At 38.6% G+C, this 19,807-nt stretch overlaps 1 protein-coding gene across 4 annotated transcripts in view; it reads left to right on the forward strand.

Moving 5' to 3' along the window:
* Positions 1 to 19,807, forward strand: part of ADGRB3 (adhesion G protein-coupled receptor B3) — a 1,384,867-nt gene that overhangs the window by 1,331,316 nt on the left and 33,744 nt on the right. For all 4 annotated transcript variants that reach the window (XM_073626736.1, XM_073626734.1, XM_073626737.1 and 1 more), the window contains 2 exons: positions 8,731 to 9,374; positions 19,144 to 19,179. In XM_073626736.1, coding sequence (XP_073482837.1) covers positions 8,731 to 9,374; positions 19,144 to 19,179 — 680 coding nt within the window. The remainder of the gene's footprint in view (positions 1 to 8,730; positions 9,375 to 19,143; positions 19,180 to 19,807) is intronic.

Consider the following 19,807-nt stretch of genomic DNA (forward strand, 5'->3'; position numbering starts at 1 on the left):
ACTTACAAAACACTAAATGCATAACTGCAGTGTTCGCAGAGTCAGGCCTGATCCCTGCGATCGCTAACAGTTTTTTTTTGGTAGTGTTTTGGTGAACTGGCAAGCACCAGCGGCCTAGTACACCCCGGTCGTAGTCAAACCAGCACTGCAGTAACACTTGGTGACGTGGCGAGTCCCCCATAAATGCAGTTCAAGCTGGTGAGGTGGCAAGCACAAGTAGTGTCCCGCTGCCACCAAGAAGAAGACAAACACAGGCCCGTCGTGCCCATAGTGCCCTTCCTGCTGCATTCGCCAATCCTATTTGGGAACCCACCACTTCTGCAGCACCCGCACTTCCCCCATTCACATCTTCAACCAAATGCAGTCGGCTGCATGAGAGGCATTTTCTTTATGTCCTCCCGAGTACCCCTACCCAACAAACCCCCCCAAAAAATATGTCGTGTCTGCAGCAAGTGTGGATATAGGCGTGACACCCGCTATTATTGTCCCCCCTGTCCTGATAATCCTGGTCTTTGCATTGGTGAATGTTTTGAACGCTACCATACACTAGTTGAGTATTAGTGTAGGGTACAGCATTGCACAGACTAGACACACTTTCACAGGGTCCCCCAAGATGCCATTGCATTTTGAGAGACCCGAACCTGGAACCGGTTACAGTTCTAAAAGTTACAGGTACAAAAAAAGTGTAAAAAAAAAAAACCACAAAAAAATATATAAAATAAAAAAATAGTTGTCGTTTCATTGTTCTCTCTCTCTCTATTCTCTCTCTATTGTTCTGCTCTTTACTGTATTCTATTCTTCAATTTTTTTTGTTATTATGTTTTATCATGTTTGCTTTTCAGGTATGCAATTTTTTTATACTTTACCGTTTACTGTGTTTTATTGTTAACCATTTTTTTGTCTTCAGGTACGCAATTCACGACTTTGAGTGGTTATACCAGAATGATGCCTGCGGGTTTAGGTATCATCTAGGTATCATTCTTTTCAGCCAGCGGTCTGCTTTCATGTAAAAGCAATCCTAGCGGCTAATTAGCCTCTAGACTGCTTTTACAAGCAGTGGGAGGGAATGCCCCCCCCATCGTCTTCCGTGTTTTTCTCTGGCTCTCCTGTCTCAACAGGGAACCTGAGAATGCAGCCGGTGATTCAGCCAGCTGACCATAGAGCTGATCAGAGACCAGAGTGGCTCCAAACATCTCTATGGCCTAAGAAACCGGAAGCTACGAGCATTTCATGACTTAGATTTCGCCAGATGTAAACAGCGCCATTGGGAAATTGGGAAAGCATTTTATCACACATCTTGGTGTGGTCAGATGCTTTGAGGGCATAGGAGAGATCTAGGGTCTAATAGACCCCAATTTTTTAAAAAAAGAGTACTTGTCACTACCTATTGCTATCATAGGGGATATTTACATTCCCTGAGATAACAATAAAAATGATTACCAAAAAAATGAAAGGAACAGTTTAAAAATAAGATAAAAAAGCAAAAAAATAATAAAGGAAAAAAAAAAAGCACCCCTGTCCCCCCCTGGTCTTGCGCTAAGGCAAACGCAAGCTTCGGTCTGGCGTCACATGTAAACAGCAATTGCACCATGCATGTGAGGTATCACCGCGAAGATCAGATTGAGGGTAGTAATTTTAGCAGTAAGAGAACCAAATATACCTCAGTATGGGATTTTTAAGGCAATGTATTGATGAAAAAATATATTTAAAAATTGTTTTTATTAGTACAAAAAAAAGGAATAGAATACAAGTGAATATACAAAATACAATTTTTGAAATATCCTGTAATTAAAACAAAAGCATTAAATAACATGAAAATAAGTGATGCATCCTACTGCTAATTGTAACCACCACCCAAGTTGATACGATGGCGTCCTAAAGCAGATTTCCAACGCGTTTCAACTTTTTAAGTCTTCCTCAGGGAAGGATTGCATCACATTCTAGAATTTCAAAAAATAACAAAATTACTGGTTGTATATACATATGCATACATATTTATCGTCTGTATCTAAAAACCGCATTAGGTGGGAACAAACAAATGCGACTTACATTGGGCATGTAGCTACAAGAAATTGCTTTCTCAGTGCTGGCAGGGGCCTTAGTTACCAATTGCCTATACCGCTCAACATCCTCTACGGGGCAGCCGGGTATACTTTGAAAGACCAATATTTGGCAGCCATAAAAAAACATTAAAGCTGAAAATCAAAAGCAATATTTCAAAAAGTTGGAGACTAATTCTCCAGAGAGTCCAAAAAATAAAAAGAGAAAGAAAGAAAAAAAAAAAAAAACACCTTAGTTCTAGGTAAAAATACCTTGATTGGTCGTGTAGCCTGTATAGGTGAGATTCCAAAGGGTTAATGACAGGGAGCCTTGGTTCTAGGATGTCTCTCTGTTAAAAGCCAGTAGTGAAATGCTGCCTTAGGCTGTCCCTGGCGTCCTAATAAAGGGGATGTGGGCGTGATTACATGGTGGGCGTTTGCATCAATCTCCTGTTCATTGGTGGTATAGTGAGAGGGGCGTGGCCTCAATTGGCCGCCGTCCATTGCAGAAAATATCCTTGTATGGAAAGCTAGAGGAGAGCATCTCGTAGCTCTCCTAAAACAACCTGGTTGTCTGGGTGATGGACGCCTCCCCCTCTCTCTCCCTTCCCAGCCGCAACGTAAAGCCCTCCTCCTTCTGTGTATCATATGGGCTGTGGGCGCGGCGCCAGGGGGAGAGAGGAGCGTCGGATCACCCAGGCAACTACTCATGTGGGAAATGTTTTGCCTCGTGTGGCGTCGGAGTCACATGACTCCGACGTCCATTCACATACAGAGAAGGAATGCTGTGTGATCTACACGGCGCTGTTAGATGATCTGTCAGTAACATTTAAAAGCACTGAAACACAGTGATCCCGACGCCTATCTGTTATATATAGAGGGGGGAGTTATTGTAGAACCCAGACAATGCTTTTGTATGCAATGAATAAACACAGCGCCCAGTATGAATGACGCCGTCATTATGAAAATAATTTTGGTTCCATTAACCCTATGTGTTATTTGATTTTCGAACGAACTTATATTACCTCATTTGAAAATAAGCGGTTTCATTTAAAGTAAGAACATTGATGCATTTTATTTTTATTAAAAATGCCCAGACCCCTCTGTAACGATTGATCTGGCATTCTGATTGAATGACAGGCAATCGGTATTAGGGCTTATAACCGCCGGCACAATAGGAAACCCCCGGGCATCAACATCTGCTGGTGACTTCGGGGTATAGGGGTCGTGATGCAAAGTCAATGGCGATCAAGATGACACTCATAAATATAGCATAGAGAATATAGCATATAGCATAGAGAATTATATAGAAAAAATGAAATTTTGTTTAGCAATTATTGTAATACATTGAATGGATTGAATAAGGTAAGAAAAACTAAACAAAATTTCATTTTTTCTATATAATTCTCTATGCTATATTTATGAGTGTCATCTTGATCGCCATTATAGATGCATTTTGCATGTAGAAAACCTCATGATCTTGCTCCTTGGTTCTGTGATTATGGGGCAGGGTTACCATAGTCCTCATACTCTCCATATCTCTACCCGGCACAGGGGGGGCCATGACTTTGCATCACGGCCCCTATACCCCGAAGTCACCAGCAGATGTTGATGGGGGTTTCCTATTGTGACGGTGGTTATAAGCCCTAATACCGATTGCCTGTCATTCAATCAGAATGCCAGATCAATCGTTACAGAGGGGTCTGGGCATTTTTAATAAATATAAAATGCATCAATGTTCTTACTTTAAATGAAACCGCTTATTTTCAAATGAGGTAATATAAGTTCGTTCGAAAATCAAATAACACATAGGGTTAATGGAACCAAAATTATTTTCATAATGACGGTATCATTCATACTGGGCGCTGTGTTTATTCATTGCATACAAAAGCATTGTCTGGTTTCTACAATACCTCCCCCCTCTATATATAACAGATAGGTGTCGGGATCACTGTGTTTCAGTGCTTTTAAATGTTACTGACAGATCATCTAACAGCGCCGTGTAGATCACACAGCATTCCTTCTCTGTATGTGAATGGACGTCGGAGTCATGGGACTCCGACGCCACACGAGGCAAAACATTTCCCACATGAGTAGTTGCCTGGGTGATCCGACGCTCCTCTCTCCCCCTGGTGCAGCGCCCACAGCCCATATGATACACAGAAGGAGGAGGGCTTTACATTGCGCCTGGGAAGGGAGAGAGAGGGAGAGGCGTCCATCACCCAGACAACCAGGTTGTTTTAGGAGAGCTACGAGATGCTCTCCTCTAGTTTTCCATACAAAGATATTTTCTGCAATGGACGGCGGCCAATTGAGGCCACGCCCCTCTCACTATACCACCAATGAACAGGAGATTGATGCAAACGCCCACCATGTAATCACGCCCACATCCCCTTTATTAGGACGCCAGGGACAGCCTAAGGCAGCATTTCACTACTGGCTTTTAACAGAGAGACATCCTAGAACCAAGGCTCCCTGTCATTAACCCTTTGGAATCTCACCTATACAGGCTACACAACCAATCAAGGTATTTTTACCTAGAACTAAAGTGTTTTTTTTTTTTTTTTTTTCTCTTTTTATTTTTTGGACTCTCTGGAGAATTAGTCTCCCGAGAGCCATTATTATTGCATTTATTTCAAAAAAACTTTTTGAAATATTGCTTTTGTTTTTCAGCTTTATTGTTTTTTTATGGCTGCCAAATATTGGTCTTTCAAAGTATACCCGGCTGCCCCGTAGAGGATGTTGAGCGGTATAGGCAATTGGTGACTAAGGCCCCTGCCAGCACTGAGAAAGCAATTTCTTGTAGCTACATGCCCAATGTAAGTCGCATTTGTTTGTTCCCACCTAATGCGGTTTTTAGATACAAACGATAAATATGTATGCATATGTATATACAACCAGTAATTTTGTTATTTTTTGAAATTCTAGAATGTGATGCAATCCTTCCCTGAGGAAGACTTTGCTATGACAATAAAAAGTTGAAACGCGTTGGAAATCTGCTATTGGACGCCATCGTATCAACTTGGGTGGTGGTTACAATTAGCAGTAGGATGCATCACTTATTTTCATGTTATTTAATGCTTTTGTTTTAATTACACGATATTTCAAAAATTGTATTTTGTATATTCACTTGTATTCGATTCCTTTTTTTTGTACTAATAAAAACAATTTTTAAATATATTTTTTCATCAATACATTGCCTTAAAAATCCCATACTGAGGTATATTTGGTTCTCTTAAAGGTTTAAGGGATGATGGCAATGACACACCCAATCCTCTGAGTCATATATTTTTGTTTGTAATTTTAGCAGTAGACCTCCTCTGTAAATCTAAAGTGGTAACCTGTAAAGGCTTTTAAAGGCTTTTAAAAATGTATTTTGTTGCCACTGCACGTTTGTGCACAATTTTAAAGTATGTCATGTTTGGTATCCATGTACTCGGCCTAAGATCATCTTTTTATTTCATCAAACATTTGGGCAATATAGTGTGTTTTGAGTGCATTAAAATTTTAAAAAGTGTGTTTTTTCCCCAAAAAATGCGTTTGAAAAATTGCTGCGCAAATACTGTGTGAAAAAAAAAATGAAACACCCACCATTTTAAACTGTAGGGCATTTGCTTTAAAAAATATATAATGTTTGGGGGTTCAAAGTAATTTTCTTGCAAAAAAAAAAATTATTTTTTCATGTAAACAAAAAGTGTCAGAAAGGGCTTTGTCTTCAAGTGGTTAGAAGAGTGGGTAATGTGTGACATAAGCTTCTAAATGTTGTACATAAAATGCCAGGACAGTTCAAAACCCCCCAAATGACCCCATTTTGGAAAGTAGACACCCCAAGCTATTTGCTGAGAGGCATGTCGAGTCCATGGAATATTTTATATTGTGACACAAGTTGCTGGAAAAAGACAAATTTTTTTTTTTGTACAAAGTTGTTACTAAATGATATAATGCTCAAACATGCCATGGGAATATGTGAAATTACACGCCAAAATACATTCTGTTGCTTCTCCTGAGTACGGGGATACCACATGTGTGAGACATTTTGGGAGCCCAACCACGCACCGGACCCCGAAAACCAAGCACAGCCTTCAGGCTTTCTAAGGGCGTACATTTTTTATTTCACTCTTCACTGCCTATCACAGTTTCGGAGGCCATGGAATACCCAGGTGGCACAACCCCCCCCCTAAATGACCCTATTTTGGAAAGAAGACACCCCAAGCTGTTTGCTGAGAGGTATAGTGAGTATTTTGCAGACCTCACTTTTTGTCAAAAAGTTTTGAAAATTGAAAAAAGAAAAAAAAAATTTTTTTTCTTGCCTTTCTTCATTTTCAAAAACAAATGAGAGCTGCAAAATACTCACCATGCCTCTCAGCAAATAGCTTGTGGTGTCTACTTTCCAAAATGGGGTCATTTGGGGGGGGTTTGTGCCACCTGGGCATTCCATGGCCTCCGAAACTGTTATAGGCAGTGAAGAGTGAAATCAAAAATTTACACCCTTAGAAATCCTGAAGGCGGTGATTGGTTTTCGGGGCCCCGTACGCGGTTAGGCTCCCAAATAGTCCCACACATGTGGTATCCCCATATTCAGGAGAAGCAGCTAAATGTATTTTGGGGTGCAATTCCACATATGCCCATGGCCTGTGTGAGCAATATATCATTTAGTGACAACTTTGTGCAAAAAAAAAAAAAGTGTCACTTTCCCGCAACTTGTGTCAAAATATAAAATATTCCATGGACTCAACATGCCTCTCAGCAAATAGCTTGGGGTATCTACTTTCCAAAATGGGGTCATTTGGGGGGGGTTTGTGCCATCTGGGCATTTTATGGCCTTCAAAACTGTGATAGGTAGTGAGGAGTGAAATAAAAAATTTACGCCCTTAGAAATCCTGAAGGCGGTGATTGGTTTTCGGGGCCCCGTACGCGGCTAGGCTCCCAAAAAGTCCCACACATGTGGTATCCCCATACTCAGGAGAAGCAGCTGAATGTATTTTGGGGTGCAATTCCACATAGCCCATGGCCTATGTGAGCAATATATCATTTAGTGACAACTTTTTGTAATTTTTTTTTTTTTGTCATTATTCAATGACTTGGGACAAAAAAAATTAATATTCAATGGGCTCAACATGCCTCTTAGCAATTTCCTTGGGGTGTCTACTTTCCAAAATGGGGTCATTTGGGGGGGGGGTTGTACTGCCCTGCCATTTTAGCACCTCAAGAAATAACATAGGCAGTCATAAACTAAAAGCTGTGTAAATTACAGAAAATGTACCCTAGTTTGTAGACGCTATAACTTTTGCGCAAACCAGTAAATATACGCTTATTGACATTTTTTTTACCAAAGACATGTGGCCGAATACATTTTGGCCTAAATGTATTACTAAAATTGAGTTTATTGGGTTTTTTTTATAACAAAAAGTAGAAAATGTCATTTTTTCTCAAAATTTTCGGTCTTTTTCCGTTTATAGCGCAAAAAATAAAAACCGCAGAGGTGATCAAATAACATCAAAAGAAAGCTCTATTTGGGGGAGGAAAAGGACGTTTCGTTTGGGTACAGCATTGCATGACCACGCAATTAGCAGTTAAAGCGACGCAGTGCCAAATTGTAAAAAAGTGCTCTGGTCAGGAAGGGGGTAAATCCTTCTGGGGCTGAAGTGGTTAAAATGACCACTTTTGATTTTCATGTTGGTGTCCCATAGACTTTAACGGTGTTCGTATGTTCGTCTGAATTTTTCGCCTATTCGCAAGTTCTGGTGCGAACTGAGCTGGGGGTGTTCGGCCCATCCTTAATGTTAAACAGCATTTAGCATATTTGAATACAGCCTGAATTTTATTGTAATACAATAAACTGACAATTCTAAGGTAAGAAATTTCAATTATCCATTGTTATTTTAAATATATTTTTGGTTTTTGCTCTAGAGAACATTCATCGTTTGTTTCCTTGGAAAAATGCTACTCCTGCTTCAAGAAATCTTTGCTATATATATGCAGTTCAATCTATATTCTGAAAGTATCCTATTAAAGAGGAATAGTGATACAAATATTAGACTTGTAGAAAGCGAGATGTCATAGGAACGTTGAACATGCCAGTATGTGTTGTTGAAGTGTGATGTGACAGTAACAGTAGCCTCCGTCAAATGATTGCTTCTCAGCCTTCACATCAATAGACCTTATTTTATGCCATCAGATTTGTAGACATCTTTCTTCCTCACCTGTTGCCCTAGAATATTAAAACTGTCCATATTATATTCACTGTGTTTGTGTCCTTGAAAGTATAATGTCAAAGCAGAATAACAACTGCGAGTAACAACAGTGAACACTACCCTGGAAATTTAATCAGATTCACATATATGTGCTTCAATGTATAATGAATTAATTATATTAATGCATATTGTATTGAGTCCCTAGTGTAGCTATTAAGTAGCTCACCTAAAGCTGAACTTCCAGAAACTATCAGAAAGACACAAGTATAAACAATGAAGTGTTTCCTCAGAATAAACAGCGCAGACAAGTCAATTATGAACAGAAGATTACATGTCAAATGTGATCAAACTAAGCTGCAGTGTATGCTAATAAATAGCGTAAAAGCAGTTTTCCAATCAGGGTATTTTAATGCAAAATATTATAGTTATAACAGTTTTTATGCTACATATAATACCGGCATGTTTATAATGGAAATGTAACACTTTTCAATTTGCAGTTTTACACAAGGACATTGGCCCCTGCAGAGCTGCTACAATAACGGGAACTCTCTCCAGGATTTCTCTAAATGACGACGACGAGGAAAAGACTGTGAACACAGAAGGAATGAGCTACTCTACCTTGCCTGGAAACATCATTTCTAAAGTTATTATTCAGCAACCATCTGCTTTGCACATGCCCATGAGTATGAGCGAGATGGCTGATCAGTGTCTGAAAAAAGAGAATAGCGAATTAAGACGAACTGTGTACTTATGCACAGATGACAACCTCAGAATGGGAGACTCAGATATGGTCCACCCCCAGGAGCGAATGCTAGAAAGTGACTATATTGTAATGCCAAGAGGCTCTGGGAACATGCAACCGCACATGAAAGATGAAAATAAAATGAACATAGCTATGGATACTTTGCCTCATGAGAGACTATTACACTACAAAGTCAATCCCGAATTTAGCATGAATCCAGCTGTAATGGAACAATTTGGTTTAAATTTAGATTCACATCTTGTGTCTCAAGAACACATGCAGAGCCTTCCTTTTGAACCTCGCACAGCAGTAAAGAACTTCATAGCCTCAGAGCTGGATGACAGTGCAGGATTATCAAGAAGTGAAACAGGTTCAACAATATCTATGAGTTCCCTAGAGGTTTGTAACATCCGATTTCCTACCTTTATTTCCTATATGATGCAGCTCTTTATAGCCATGTTTTATGTCACTTATAGAGGTGCAATTATTTTCACCAACTGAAAACAGATTTCTGCAAATGTTAGACAGAAAGAGAGCAGAGAGCAAATGTACGGACAAGTATGATAATTGTTTCCAATTTATATCTTTTTTAGCAATGATTATTGGAACTAAAAATGCATCCACCCCCAAAATAACAAAAGACATTGAAACACTTTAAAGCAGAACTTTACTCAAATTTCTCTGTAATATCAGAATATCAGAATTCATAGTGTTTGCTATAGATATATATATATATATATATATATATATATATATATATATATATATATATATATATAGATAGATAGATAGATAGATAGATAGATAGATAGGTAGACATACTGTATATATCTATATATATAGATATCTATATCTATATGTAGATACATATCTATATATCTAGATAAAGATATATCGATATATCTATATATATTTGATAGTGAGGAGATTTGTAACATCACCTGTTCTTTTATTCATTTGTGTATGTAATTATTTATTTATTTTTTAGATTTTAAAGTGATTCTAAAGGCTTTCTTAAAAATAAAAATTTTGACAAACATGTCATACTCACCTGCTCTGTGTAGTGGTTTTGCACAGAGCAGCCCTGATCCCCCTATTCTTGGGTCCCTCTCCGGCACTCCTGGCCTCACATTCCTGCCAAGTGGCCGCAGAGAAAGCAGCTTTCAATGGGGGCACCCAGGAACAGGAAGACTTATTCCTGGGCCACGGCTCTGTGTGCCAATTCATGCACAGACCCACTGCTTGGCCCAGCCCCCTCTCTCCTCATTGGCTCATTGGCTATGATTGACAGCAGCAGGAGCTAATGGCTTGTGTACATCGCTGGATCGAGATGGGGCTCAGGTGAGTATTAGGGGGGCTAGGGAGACTGCTGCACAGAGGAGGTTTTGTACCTTCATGCAGCAAAACTTGAGCCTTTAGAACTACTTTAAATAGATGACACTGTAGAAAGGTGGCAGTGTTCATCTGTAGGCTGAAGGCTTTCATTTCTGTCAATGGAGATTACATGTGATTACCTGTGATCACTATGTCAAAGCTGGCAATTGATCACATGATCAAGAACCAGTCTAATCAATTCCTATTCATGGGTGGTGACCATGGCTATTAATAGCAGTCGGGATTGGGAGCCAGCAGCTGCACAAGGAGTCAGCTGCTGGCTCTTATAAGGAAGGGGTTCATTTAAGGGTAATCAACATTTTATATTCAATAAAAAGGAAGGGTAATTACAGTACAAGAAATCAAAATTCATCTTGCTGGAGTAAGTCCAATACATGACAGATAGTGATTGATTACTAGAGGTTATAGCACTTAAAAATGATTTGGCCTTGACTTAGGCCTTCATTATTTGACCTTATCAATGAAGTGTTCTTATACCTGTATGCTAATTCTTAGGTTCAGTAACTCATAGAAACCAATCAGAATCTATCTTGTTTTGGTATGGCTTCAGCCATGTGAGTTTTGTTTATTTGCTTTAGATTACTGTATGATATAACTATTTGTTGGTGAAGGCATATTGGACTTTACTAAAGGATTAAAGACTATTTAGCTAGTAAAGTGTTTGGTCATTTTGCAAAGTTAGTGTCATTAAATAAGGTTAAACTGTTTTTGCATCTAGGATCTATTCATGCACCAGGAAAAATTAAATAAAAATAGTATTGTTTCTAGCGCATGATTGGTTATTCAAAGTAAACACTGCTTTATTGCATTTACTGTTGCTATAGTAAACTTCTCAAATTAAACTATACCTGTAAAAGAAGGTATTGAATGGTTACCTCTTCATTCGCTCACACTGCTGAATGCCTGTCCAATTCTGAGAAATGGTCTACCAAAGTCCTCAGTCTCCATTTTACAACTGTCTCCTGTAGAGACATAGAGGTCAGTGGGGGAACTAGTGAGAGCTGCAAGTAACTAATGAGACCATCACTCTAGAAATGTCTGATTCCCTACAAGTCTTTGGGGTCTGTTTCTCAGAAATGAAGCAGCATCCAATGACATGGGCAGCAGGTAAGGTTAAGTATTTACTATCTTCTTTAAAAGCTATAGCTTTGTTTGGAAAATTTTGCATTGCAACAGGATCAGTTTAAATGGCCAATTCCACGAAGCTTGCATTTTAATAAATGCTTGGTGAGAAAAAGCAGGTTTCTTCTTATCAAATGTTTACAAATTATTTTGGTCTTTCAAGGGGGAAAAAAAATCATCTTTTATTTATAGACCTAAACCAATGTAAGCATATAGGTAATAGTAATTTTAATTACAGTGTTGCAGTCTTTGGCATACTTAACCTTTATCAAAAGCATAAACTTTTTATTTATTTTTGAGTGTGCAAGTATTACATTTCTGTAAATGTAATCCACTGGAGGGAACATTAAGGGAAAATCTGGTTGTTCCAGTTGTAACTAGAACAGGAATAGAAATTTAAAGGATAAGTTTACCTTTGTAAAAAAAATCATCAACACACATGTTTTTGCAGGTAAAAAATGTGCATTTATTAGGTTTTTTTTTGCTAGGACCCTGGAAAGCACTGCACTCGCAATCTGCAGATCACAGTTGCCATGCAGGACTCCTGCAGACTGTCAGTGTAAGTGTAAGCTGTCTGCTTGTACCTCGTACACACTGACAGGAAGTGACAATGAACTCCCTCAAGAGTGTCCTGGTAGTTCATTGAGAACTTCAAGCCGACAGCCACAAAGGCTGTCAGTAGTTGAAGGCCTCACATTCACAGAACTCTGTACATGAATGATGCAGCTGGGTGAGTAGAGCCCCAAAGGGCCATGTTTTTTTTTAAATCTAGTTCGGGGAGAAGAACCCCAGCTTGCTATCACTAGAGGCAGTGAATCAGGGAGTGGCTGCAGGAGTGGGAACATGATACATGTTCCACCCTAAAAACAGATGGAACATGTAACATGTTCTCAACAGTGTACTTATCCTTTAATCTTTCAATGGGAAAACCTATTCGAGTGTTCCGATGTTCCCTCACTTTGGAGAAGTATCTTTTCAATTGTTATTGTGTCTTCAGAATAGGACGTTAAAAAAAATTCTACTAAATGAGACACAGGCAGCTCACTGAGTTTGAGTTTCAACTCACATTGGGCCCAATCCAAAATCCTAAAGGTTCACAAACAAAACATTACTTTTTCCTTTTTTGTCTTATTAGTTTATTTTTAGATAAAAAAACAACACAAGTTTTCCTCTAATGGTTTCAGCCTGCCACATTGCATTATCATACAAACAGTCCAATGAGAGCTCCAAAACAAACATCCAAGAGTCAAGGCTTTCAATGAAAAATTGATTCATATAAAAAAAAAAGACAGCATGTTTTAGAGGCTAAACACACTCCACCTTCATTAGGACTAATGCCCTGTACACTCGATAGGATTTTCCGATGGAAAATGTGTGATAGGACCCTGTTGTCGGAAATTCTGACCGTGTGTAGGCTCCATCACACATTTTCCATTGGAATTTCCGACACACAAAGTTTGAGAGCTTGCTATAAAATTTTCCGATCGTGTGTACTCAAATCCGACGCACAAAGTGCCACGCATGCTCAGAATAAATAAAGAAATGAAAGCTATTGGCTACTGCCCCGTTTATAGTCCCGACGTACGTCATTTACGTCACCGCGTTCAGAATGATCTGATTTTCCGACAACTTTGTGTGACCATGTGTATGCAAAACAAGTTTGAGCCAACATCCTTCGGAAAAAAATCCATGGATTTTGTTGTCGGAATGTCCGATCAATGTCCGACCGTGTGTACAGGGCATTAGACATTTTGGGTGTGCTTAAAGGTAGTCAAGTAAGCAGATACCAAATACATCTGCACTGTGATTTACCACTTGGAACAGTTTCAGGGGGGTAGTTTCTGCTAGTGTTAGTGAATGCAGCAAGCCCACCCTTGCTGCAGTCACTAACACTGGCTTAAAGTGGTTGTAAACCCACTTTGAAAAAAAAAAACTAACACCTGCAAGACAAAAGGCATAATGAGCTAGTATGCATAGCATAGCATACTAGCTCATTATGTAATTCTCACCTGAGATCGAAGCCCTCGCTGCGGTGCCCATACAAAGCACTGGCTGGCGACATCACTCCTGGGGGTTACTTCCGGGTATTGCGGCTCCAGCGTTCTGATTGGCCCGGAGCCGCGATGACATCACTCCCGCGCATGCACGTGGTAATGGCACACTCACTGAAGCAACGGCACATACGTGCCGTTGCTTCAGTTTGTGTCAGTGAGCATGTGCCGATGACATTGGTACATGCAAATAGAGGGGATATCGCCTAAACCGTGCAGGTTTAGGAGATATCCTGGGTAGCTACAGGTAAGCCTTATTATAGGCTTACCTGTAGCAAAAAGTGGTCTGTAAGGGTTTACAACCACTTTAACTTGCCCTCCTGAAACAAGAATTATAATTCAAAACATAATAGATTCCCAAATGTCATTCCAAAAGGATTGTGAAAGACCTAGGGCAATTCCAGCCACCTGAAGGAGAACATTGATGTGGCTCACATAGCAAACATTGGGTATTACACTAGGATGGGTTTGAAGGGGCACAGTAAACTAGAATATTAGCAAACTCACTGTATACACAGCACACAGGTGCTGTCACTTCAGCACAATTATTTTTTTAAACTGAAACTTTTCCAATACATATGCTTTTGTGCACACAAAGAATATAGAACAAGAGCTAACAGCTTTGTCTGATCCTACCTTAAAGAGGAATTTCACAAAGACAGTTGAGCACTACTGTTGAAACAGTGAACACCTTGGTAAGAAGTTTACATGACAGAATAGGGAATGTACAGTGCAGAGAACAGAATGAGGTGCTATAGAATAGAGAATGAACAGAATAGAGTACAGAACAGGTAGATGTAGAATAAGGAATCGTCAGCACTGAATAGAGAATGAGATGGTGTGAAGTAGGGAATGCACAGTGCAGAGTATGGAATGTAGGGGTGTGGAACAGGGAATATGCAGAGCAGAATACAGAATGAGGTGGTATTGAACAGTGCAGAGTATATAACAAGAAGGTGTGGAATATGGAACACATAGAGCAGCATATGGAATGAGGAGGTGTGGAATAGGGAACATATACAGCAGAATACAGAATGATACAGTGTGGAATAGGGAATGCACAGTCCAAAATATAGAACGTGGGGGTGTGGAACATGGAACATAAAGAGCAGAGTAAAGAATAAAGTCATGGGGTAAAGGAAAGGCACAGCACAGAGTATGAAAAGAGATGGTGAGGAATAGGGAATGCACAGCACAGTACAGAATAAGGTGTGGAATAAGGAACATGCAGCGCAGAATAGAAAATGATGAGATGGATGGTGGTAAGGGGAATATACAGATGAGGCAGTATGGAAAAGGGAACACATAATGCACTGTACAGAATGAGGTGGAGGAGAATCAGGAATGCACATCGCAGGGTACAAAATGAGGTAGTGGGAAATAGAGAATACACAGTGCAGAGTAATGAGGTATTGGGACCTATAGTAAATGAGTTCATAGTACATGCTTTAGGAAATATTGCTTTAAGATAATGCCAGAAGTTGTTTCATCTTTGTTACAAGTTATTTGCATTTGTATCCAAGGCAGTAAGAAAAAACTCTGTTAAAGAAAATACAGTAGTGACATAGGGACCAGCAGACAAAATCATAACATGATGCGGGGATGCATTGGGGAGATAAACTCTTCCTTTGTGGAACCCCACTCAAAGCATTCCCTTTCTAATGCATAAGCACACGCAAGCTGGTATAAACATTGCAAGTTTGCTGCCCTTTTGCCATGTATTGTGCATGTTATGTCTGTAGGTGAAAGGGGCGCATTAAAAAAAAAAGCAATAAGAAAAAAATACATTTAATCCTTCTTGTACTAAAACTGTGTAAAAGCACAGTTTCAGCACCATGGAGAGCTCATCCCAGCAAATCTGCCAACCAGATTGAAAGCTGTCTTTACAGCATACTGTAAATGTGATATTTGCTGGCTGTTTCCAGACTGTCACATTTTAAATTATGGAGTCTATTGTTTAGAGCCAGTTCAGACCTAACCTATAGCTTTATATTGAGGAGCGCAGTGAGGGACAGTGATCATGCAGTACTTAGGAAGCAGAGCTTGCATATGTAATGAGCAAATATGACTGACCCACGTACAAACAGTATATAGATACAAACTATACAAAGAAGTGAGATTTGTAAAATTCTGACACACACTTAAAATATATTTTGTAATAAGCCAATCATATGCACAAAATAAATGTAAAAAAAAAAAATAATTACACTTTATATAATTAAAATCCAACTTTTTAACAGAGTGTCTCCGGCTACCGCTAGACTAAATTATATTATGATTATTATTATTATTATTATCAGTATTATTATTTAGGACCTGATATAGCACCAACAGTTTGTGCAGCACTTTACAATATAAAGGGATACAACACAGTTACATTAATTCAACACAAGAGGGTTAGGAGGGCCCTGCTCATGAGAGCTGACAATCTAAATGGCAGAGAATAATGGAAGGACACTTACACTTTCATGTATGAATTTTTGTAAACCTTGCTAACAATACAAAGAGTACATTTGTTAAGACCTACTTACCATGCACAAAAGCAAACAGTATACCTGCTCAACCTGGTTGCCAAGTAATCTTTATAGGGAGATACTGATGCACGGAAGGACCTACACCTGTTCTCAATTCCAATAGCATAAACACAAATCCAGCTATGATTAAGGCTGTAAGTTGGCTGAAACCAGACTATGTCCTTATGGATTTGCCTGATCTTCAACAAGGTGTATATAATAGCATACCGTGTACAGGATTTGGATTTATACAGTACTTACAATGCATACAACAGTAATCATTTAGCTATCATGATATAAACCTTATGCATAATTTGTTAAATTAAAAGCATAATAATGAACATAGATATGACAAAGATTATCATCTGGGACCCTGAGGTGTGGCATAAGGTGATAGCTTGATGCTTGATAGCATTTTAATGTACAATACAGACTGTGATAGATTAATCTGACTGTACATAATTTGTTTACAGAACTTGGAACTTTTGGGTCTGGTCAAGGCTGAGACTCCTGTCCTACCTGTTTGTATACCACTTAGTGAATACATGACATGACAATTAAAATAAAATAAAGCTTCAAAAAATGTCAATACATTTTATTTATTCATCTAAACCTTTATCCCAAAAGGAAAAACAAAACTGTTTGCTGTAAATTATTTTAAAGTGTAAACTGGAGTTTAGCTTCAGTTAGTGTATTTAAATATGCTAGTCCATATAACACCATCTCTCCCTAGATGAACAATGCTCCTGTCTGCTGTGTCCCCTGAGCTCATTCATCCAGCGGAGGGGCACTCTAATACAGGAAGTGTGTTACCGGTCAGATCATCAGGTGAAAATAGAGGGGAAAGCCTAAAAAAGTAAACTAATGCGGTCACCACATCTAGTGATTGGTAAACTGGTAAACTTCTTTTTTCTCACAAAGAGAGCTTTCTTTTGGTGGTATTTGATCACCTCTGTCGTTTTTATTTTTTGCGCTATAAATAAAAAAAGACCGACAATTTTGCAAAAAGAAAAAACTTTTTAAAACTTTTTGCTACAATACATATCCCCAAAAAATATATAAAAAACAAATTTATTCATCAGTTTAGGCTGTTATATTTCCTTCTACATATTTTGGGTAAAAAAAATTGCAATAGGCGTATATTAATTGATTATCACGTCTACAAACTAAGGAATAGATTTAGGGACTTTTTTAAAATTATTTTCAGTAGTAATGGCGGCGATCTGCGATTTTTAGCGGGACTGCGACATTGCAGCGGACAAATCTGACCCCAAATGACACTTTTTGGGGACCAGTGACATTATTACATTGATCAGTGCTAAAAAAATGCACTGATCAATGTAAAAATGACACTGGCAGGGAAGGGGTTAACACTAGGGGACGATCAAGGGGTTAAGTGTGTTCTCTGGGTGTGTTCTAAATGTAGGGGGGATGGGCTTACTGAAACATGACAGAGATCACTGTTCCCAATGACAGGGAACAGAAGATCTCTGTCATGTCACTAGGCAGAACAGGGAAATGCCTTGTTTACATAGGCAGTTCCCCGTTCTGCCTCTCCTGCCATGGCACGCGCTATCCTGCTTTTGCGGAATGACGTACAGGTACGTCAGTTTGCGCAAGAGAGACGACCTGCCACAGTATATCTGCGTGAGCAGGTCGGCAAGTGGTTAAGACTCAACTCCAATATGCTTATACCAAAACGTATTCTCTCAAACATTTCATAATGCAAATTGTATCCATTTTTATTAAATATCACATAAAAAGTATACAATGATTACAAAACTCTTGTAAGTATGCTTAAATTTAACGCAATGACCCAATCCCCCATTTTCCTACATCTTTCACTTTCCAATTTTTTATGTATATTATGTACAGTATAAAACTGTAAATAAGAAAGTAGAATATCTTCATATAAAAAAAATGTGGTGGCAGTGCTAAATCAATCCTCAGGAGTCACATTAAATACCAAAAAGAAGTTCTAGCAATTCTTATAAAATTTCCAATATCATGTCATAATAATATTCCATGGTCCACATGTGACTGCATTTTACCAATAATGGTGCTTCTCGAAATGACAATTGACTCTATCCACAGCTTTTACTGATTGATGAATGTGCTTGCTGATAAGGTAAATGTCTTGGTTTCCTCACAAATGTTGTCACCACTCGCATCCAACAGGGGTCTAATTAAGGAGCAAACAAGTCTAGAGGAGGATAGATTTTGGACCCTGCTTTTTATCACCAAGAACAGCTCTGCGATCCATCATGTATAAGATAACTAAAGGATACAGTGGTGTCAGTCAAACCTCCCTCAATAAATATATAGATAGAAAGCTCCATGGAGGATGTCATGCTCACATAACTCAAAGTCCACATACAGTAAAGGAACTGAAGGTGTGGCAGCTGTGGTTGAGGAACAAAGCCTGAGTAGTGTGCACAAAATTGTAAAGATGAAGGTACACATTATTTTTTTTTTTTGCCAGCTTATACCACCAGCATCAGAAGCTAGCAGCCATGATCCTAGTATAACCACTTTGAACCCGAGGACAGACAGGTACATCTTAAGGGCTGGAGGTGGTTAAGCTATCTCCTTCCAAATCTGAAATATGATATAGTTAGTGGAAAATACTTGCATATTGTAAGCGTCCAAGAGGAATAAATACATCAACATTCAGGAACAAATAAGAATTCACATTTTCTGTAAATAACTTTTTGAACTAAAAAGGATAATGACACAAGTACTGCTAGATGTCATTACATTTTTGACAACTTTGTTCTGAGTCTGGGCTGAACAGACAGAAATCTAAACAACTTTTTAGGTAAATCTCCTTATCCTTTTTAATCCAATAATCTAAGTTAGGTAGGAACTGTAGAGAAAGGAGAACACTTTACATATTTTTGATTCCTGGTGTTTACAGGAATTGTACATGCATTAAGCATTTCTACCATACTAAGTGCTCTCAAATTGCAGCAGACGTTAAAGAGTTTGGGTAGTTGTATTATAAATGCTAAGCAGTGCATGTGCTTAAATGTAAACCAGTATTTTAATATCATTCTTTTTTTTCTCTCTCTTTCTCCTTCACAATAGAGAAGAAAATCACGGTATTCTGACCTTGACTTTGAAGTAAGTTGACACATTAAATATTGTCTTGTTTCACAACTGTGTTACTTTAAATTTTTTTTTTTGTATGTTAATACCTACCAGTAAATATTTTTTCTCAAAAAAATCTATAATCTTGATAATAAAATGTGTAAATAGCTCAGGACTGTGTACTTAGATAAAGCTGCAAGGTTGTCTATGCTTCTTTCCAGTTGAAAGCTAGCCTTTTATGTGCAAATTGAGCTTCCTTTACAGTGTGTCAGTTGTCTACAGGATCCAGAGAAGAAAAGCTAAAAGTATTCAGCTTCATAGTGGCATTACTATCCCAAAACAAACATGCAAACACTTCAAGTAAAAGTCAGTTTATTTGTATATGCTCATGAAATGTTCAAAACCCCTCTGCTACTCGCAGACAACCCATCACACAAGGCACTCTTTATATAACTATTTCCTTTACCATGCTTATATAGTTTTCTTTATAGATTATTTATGTAGCTTTTCTTTCACATGCTGTTATTTTAAGGTGAAATATCCATTTTGTTTTTTTTCATACATGCATGTGCAATTAAGAATCAACTTTCTATTGCTGCAAAATAGATAGCATGGCATTTTTTAAGTGCATTTGTTTACTTGGAAAACACGCATTCCAATT

Source organism: Aquarana catesbeiana, linkage group LG04 (genome assembly GCF_042186555.1).
Source record: "Aquarana catesbeiana isolate 2022-GZ linkage group LG04, ASM4218655v1, whole genome shotgun sequence".
In the NCBI taxonomy this organism is placed as follows: Eukaryota; Metazoa; Chordata; class Amphibia; order Anura; family Ranidae; genus Aquarana; species Aquarana catesbeiana.